This window comes from Haematobia irritans, chromosome 3 (assembly GCF_050003625.1).
Source record: "Haematobia irritans isolate KBUSLIRL chromosome 3, ASM5000362v1, whole genome shotgun sequence".
Lineage (NCBI taxonomy): Eukaryota > Metazoa > Arthropoda > Insecta > Diptera > Muscidae > Haematobia > Haematobia irritans.
Window position 1 is genome coordinate 40,744,908 of NC_134399.1, and position 6,146 is coordinate 40,751,053.

At 39.7% G+C, this 6,146-nt stretch overlaps 2 protein-coding genes across 2 annotated transcripts; both read left to right on the top strand.

The window, feature by feature from the left end:
- The first annotated feature begins 2,319 nt into the window (after window positions 1-2,319).
- LOC142230854 (uncharacterized) lies at window positions 2,320-3,000 on the top strand. Its single transcript, XM_075301477.1, has one exon. The coding sequence runs from the start codon at window positions 2,320-2,322 to the stop codon at window positions 2,998-3,000; it is 681 nt and encodes a 226-aa protein (XP_075157592.1).
- Window positions 3,001-3,761: 761 nt separating this feature from the next.
- LOC142230856 (uncharacterized) lies at window positions 3,762-4,757 on the top strand. Its single transcript, XM_075301478.1, has one exon. The coding sequence runs from the start codon at window positions 3,762-3,764 to the stop codon at window positions 4,755-4,757; it is 996 nt and encodes a 331-aa protein (XP_075157593.1).
- Window positions 4,758-6,146: the final 1,389 nt, after the last annotated feature.

A 6,146-nucleotide genomic window follows, 5' to 3' on the forward strand; every position in this document is an offset into this window, starting at 1 on the left:
ATTTTATTTCTATAGAAAATGTTGTCAAAATTTTATTTCTATAGAAAATTTTGTTCAAATTTTATTCGGTTCATAATCATGGTTGCCACTCGAGCCAAAAATTATCTACCAAGATTTTATTTCTATAGAAAATTTTGTTAAAATTTTATTTCTGTAGAAATTTTTGTCAAAATTTTCTTTCTATAGAAAATTTTGTGAAAATTTTATTTCTATAGAAAATTTTGTTAAAATTTTATTTCTGTAGAAAATTTTGTCAAAATTTTATGTCTACTTTGTCAAACTGAATTATATACGTATTGGATCGATCTTTTTTGATTTAATATATACCACGTATGGACTTACATACAATTTAGAAGATGGTGCTGGAGGTTTTAAGATACCTTGCCATCGGCAAGCGTTACCGCAACTTAAGTAATTCGATTGTGGATGGCAGTGTTTAGAAGAAGTTTCTACGCAATCCATGATGGAGGGTACATAAGCTTCGGCCTGGCCGAACTTACGGCCGTATATACTTGTTTTTTTTTGTTTTTGTTGGATCTTAAGACCGAAAAGGTCGGAATCGTACGTGTACATGCAGGTGACATATTAACATAACCCGTGAACGAAGTTTAAACCTATCGAATCTGAAAGTTGCGTAAACGCTGTTGTCCCTTCGAGATATTTCAGTTGTGAGGAGACTTGAGTTGTTACACTTGTTTCGGTTGTTGATGCTTATAGTGTGAGACTTTTATTCTCTAGTTGCGCTTCCGCGAGTCAAAATGATCTCTCAAAAGTTTACCTCTTTTTCTGACGAAGTTGTTACCTATTGCGCAAATTTTGAGGAGATTGACGTTTCGACCCTTACAGTGTCCCGTTTGCAAGTCGAAATCGATGACTTGGTACGTCGATGGCGTCAATTCGTTCTAATTTACGAAAGTGATATGACGTCTTCAGATTCGGTTGTTACAAAAGATGTTCAGGCATTGATGAGTCGGAAATTTTCAGATACGTTACAATCGTACAAATCTTGTAAGGCCGCAATTTTGGATTTAATGGAAATTGAGAAGGGTAAAATGAGTAGATCAATTGTTCAGGCAAAGATAGAGGGCATACAAATTTCCGAGGAAACCGGTGGTTGCCTCAAAGTTCCGCCATGCGACACCGAACTTTTCAACGGGGGATATGACAAATGGCCAAGCTTTCGCGATATGTTTACGGCTATTTATATAAAACATCCAAGATTGTCCCCCGCTCAAAAGCTTTTCCATCTAAGAGGCAAAACTCGTGGGGAGGCGAATCAAATAGTGAAACAATTCGCCCTTACAGATGACAATTTCATATTGGCGTGGGATGCTTTAGGGCAAAGATAAGAGAATAAACGTATTCTCATAAATCATCAGTTGCGCAGGATTTTTGATCTGGATAATGTCAATTCTGAGAGGGGAAAAGGTTTAAGAAATCTGCAATATACCATAAATAATTCTCTTTCCATTTTGAAAACGTACAATATTTCTGTTTTGGCGTGGGATCCATTTCTTGTCTTTTGGGTTTCCTCTAAGTTACCGGATGAAACTTTAAGCGCATGGGAGAATTCCATAACCGATCATAAGGAAGTTCCCTCCTGGTCTCAATTAGACGAGTTTATTTCAAAAAGGTTGAATATGATTGAGTCGATTTCGGATATGCGAAAACCTTCTAATACTCACCCATCTGGTAACAAATCTCAAAACGTTCATATGAACTCTGAAGGGAACTTTCGTCCCTGCAAGGCATGTAAACAGAATCATGCGTTACGATCATGTCCCAAATAAATCGTGGCCGCTAAGTAGAAAGCAAAAGTTCGTTTCAAGTAATAATATCTGTGAAAACTGTCTTTCATACGGTCATGTAATTAAAAACTGTCAAAGCGAATTTGTTTGCCAAAAATGCCAACAGAAGCACCACTCGGTATTTCATCCTGATTCTCCCAACACAGGAAGTCGATATGGGAATTCAAGACCCGCGAACCAAAGAAACTCTGGTTCACACGGGAGTCAATCGTACCAGGCAACCTCTTTCCATATTGAGGCACAGTCTGAGGATGAACCGACTACTTCGAGTGCCGTTACGTAAAATGTTCAATCCCACTTTACCGCTTTGGGAGAAGAAACAATTTTACCTACGGCGTTGGCTGACATAGAACATCTTGGAGCTTGTTTCACGATTCGAATTTTTATAGATCAAGGTTCTCAAGAATCTTTTATATCCAGTAGGATTATAAATAAATTTTCAATCCCGACCAAAAAATCCTTCACGAGGATTTCTGGGCTTGGCGGAACTATTTTGGAAAATTCATCTAAGATGTGTTACATCACTTTAAAGTCCCGCAAGTCTAATTTCAAAATACAAACATCGGCCTTAGTTGTTTCGAGTTTGAAACATTTAATGCCTTCCGCTCCCACTAAAATTTCAGATTGGACAGAGCTTGACCAAATCGACTTGGCTGATCCAGACTTTTTCCGACCTGGTCCAATAGATATGCTGTTGGGCAGTGACGTTTTACCTTCGATAATTAAACCTGGAATTCTCAGAAATGTATTCGGCAATCTTTTAGCGCAAGAAACGGAATTCGGATGGCTTATAAGCGGACCACCGAAATCTAGAACGGTGACCACATGTGCAACTTTCGTGACATCTCATGATTCGATTAATGACGATATTCGTAAGTTTTGGGAATTAGAAGAGGTTCTGACCCGAAAGCATCAATCTGAGAACGACGCTTGGTGCGAGGAATTTTTTAAGGCAACAACGGCCCGTATGCCGAATGGTCGATATAGCGTCAGATTACCCTTCAGGCAGGATCTAGCACCTGAAATCAAACTAGGTTCTTCACGGCGTGCTGCAATGGGACAATTTCTTCGTATGGAGAAGTCTTTGGAAAAATCTCCACAGCTTTCAACTGAGTACACAAGAGTTTTGTCTGAGTATCTGACACTTGACCACATGGAACTTGCTCCTCAAGCTGAAATTGAAGAAAATTGATATTGTCGTTCATTTTATCTACCGCATCACGCGGTCATTCGACCTGAGAGTGCGTCCACCAAAGTTAGAGTAGTATTCAATGCGTCTAAGAAAACGTCCACGGGTACTTCTTTAAACGATATTCTTCATACGGGCCCAACGCTTCAAAATGATTTAATGAATGTCATTCTTCGGTGGCGGTTTTTCAAATTTGTATTTGATGGAGATATTGAAAAGATGTATCGGCAAATCTACGTTCACAAGGATGATAGGCCGTTTCAGAAGATCTTATTTCGTGAAAGTCATTCCGGATCAATTAAAGACTATTATTTGAAAACCGTTACTTTCGGGGTTAATTGTGCGCCATACTTGGCAATAAGAACTCTGCTGCAATTAAGCGAAGATGGAAAAGTCACTCATCCTGTTGCTGCTTCTCTTCTTCAAGATCAAATATACATAGATGATATTCTTTCTGGCGGGCATGCATTAGAGGAGACACGCTCGTACCTTTTGGAACTAATTGATCTATTGGACTCCGCTGGGTTTCCATTGAGAAAAATTACGGCCAATAACGCTCATATACTTCAATTCTTGAAGAGATTAGCGATACGAAAACTTTGGGAATACGATGGAATGCCGTGACTGACCAATTTTTTTACAAAGTTTCAAATATTTCTGTTCCTTCTTCCCCAATTACAAAACGAAAAATATTATCCATTGTCGCAAAATTGTTTGATCCCGCCGGTTGGCTTTCGCCAATTATTGTTCTGGCAAAAATTCTGATGCAGCAATTATGGATGGAGGGGACAGAATGGGACGAGGAAGTAAAACCACATTCGTTAGAAAATTGGAAAACGTTCATTGGAAATTTCTCAGATATCGAACACATAAAAATTCCTCGTTGGATAAATTACTCTCCTGATAGTAAGCTGCAACTTCACGGGTTCTGCGATGCTTCCGAAAAAGCATACTGCGCATGTGTATATGTTCTTTCAACGTCCTCGCAAAATGAAACTTCCACACATTTGTTAGTTTCGAAAAGCAAAGTAGCCCCACTGAAAACTATTAGTCTCCCTAGTTTGGAATTATGTGGAGCAGCTTTATTGTCTAGACTATTGAAGTCCATTCGTCAGCATTTACATTTCCCGGTTTCGGAAATCAATTTGTGGTCAGATTCTACAATAACTTTAGCTTGGCTTGAAAAGCCCCCATTCCATTGGAAGACATTTGTGGCCAACAAAGTCTCGGAGATAATTGAAAACGTTGGTAATGCCAAGTGGAGGCATGTTCCAACTCAAGAAAACCCAGCTGACATGGGCACAGGGGGATGTACCCCACTAGAATTGAACAGCAGCGAACTTTGGTGGAACGGGCCCCAATGGTTAGTTCGATCAACCGAATTTTGGCCGAAACAACCATCTCAAGTGGAATCCACTCTAGAAAGAAAAGTTACAACTTTCCAGGTTCACGTTCAATTAGATGATATGTTGGAAAGATTTTCATCTCTTGATCGTGCTTTTCGTGTTATATGCTTTATGTTTCGATTCATCCGGAAATGCCAGAAGAAAAGCTGCATTGAAATGCAGCAGTCATTTATCACTGCCCAGGAAATTAAAGTTGTGAAATACCGTTTAATACACATTGCACAGGTATCCCGTTTCCCAGACGAATATCAAGCCCTCGCTTCAAATCAACATATACATTCTAAAAGTAGGCTTTTAACGCTGAATCCCTTTTTAGATGAGAGCAAAGTGCTACGAGTCAATGGTCGTCTATAAAATTCTGATATGAGTTACAATGAAAGATTTCCCATAATCTTGCCAGAAAATTCTCGTTTTTGTAAACTTTTTATTGAATTTACACATAGGATACTACTGCATGCGGAACACCAAGTTATGTTACGAGCAATTCGACAGGAGTTCTATGTCATTCGCTTGAAAAATTCTGTTCGAAAATGTATTCGAAGTTGTAAAACCTGCGCGGTGTATAAACACCGAATTCGGAATCAAATAATGGCTGCTTTACCTCCTGAGAGGTGTACATTTTCCTTGCCGCTCACGAATACTGGAGTTGACTTTGCCGGGCCGTTTGATGTGAAGACTTCCAAGCTTCGGACAGCAAACTCCAAAAGGGTTATGCTTCGATATTTGTTTGTTTATCCACTAGAGCAATTCACTTGGAAGCATGTTCTGAACTTTCCTCTGAGGCCTTTCTGGCCACCTTCAATCGATTTGTAGGGCGTCGAGGAATTCCAAGAAAGATGTTCTCAGATAATGGAACGAATTTCGTAGGTGCTAGTCGATCTTTGCGAGAGGAATACAAAAACTTTCTTAAATACTGCGAGAAATCGGTGACCGAGAAGTATGGGATGCATGGATTTTCTTGGCACTTCATCCCACCGCACGCTCCCCATATGGGGGGATTGTGGGAGGCAGCCGTCAAGAGTATGAAGGCACATCTAAGGTAAGTTGCAGGCAATACCAAGTTCACATTTGAAGAATTTTCCACGTTGCTTGTAAGAATTGAGAGTGTATTGAATTCGAGACCACTGTCACTAATCAGCGAAAACCCATCTGATTTGATTCCATTGACTCCCGGTCATTTGCTTAGAAGTGCACCTTTAATGGCGATTCCTGAAGAATATTCAGATGATCTTTCCATAATAAACCGCTGACAAAAGCTAAAGTCGTTGCAAATCACATTCGCTAGGCGGTGGAAGAATGAATATATTTGTGAATTGCAAAAAAGATATAAATGGAAATCGGCCCAGAGTAACTTGAAGACTGACGATTTTGTAATGATTAGGGAAGATAACCTTCCACCAACTGAGGATTCTCAGGTTCGTGTCGCAGAAGTGCGTATACAGAACGGAGTAATCATTCGCCCACTCGTTAAACTGTGTATTCTTCCAATTGCCTCATAATAAAAGTCGATCCTTACTGTTCACACATTAAATAAACTTTACCTTTTCAGCACTTCACGAAGCGTACCCAAATGTCGTATCTGCCAAGATAGACATTTCCTTAAATACTGTCCTACATTTCTACGATTGCCTGTATCCGAACGAAGAGAAGTAATAAAAGAAAAGGGGTTCTGCCACAACTGCTTGTGTACCTCTCATACTCGACACTGGTGCCCATCCAGAAATACCTGCATCGTGTGTCAAC

Coding starts and splice junctions, on each gene's coding strand:
- LOC142230854 (XM_075301477.1), top strand. CDS start 2,320: ATGTGTTACATCACTTTAAAGTCCCGCAAGTCTAATTTCAAAATACAA.
- LOC142230856 (XM_075301478.1), top strand. CDS start 3,762: ATGCAGCAATTATGGATGGAGGGGACAGAATGGGACGAGGAAGTAAAA.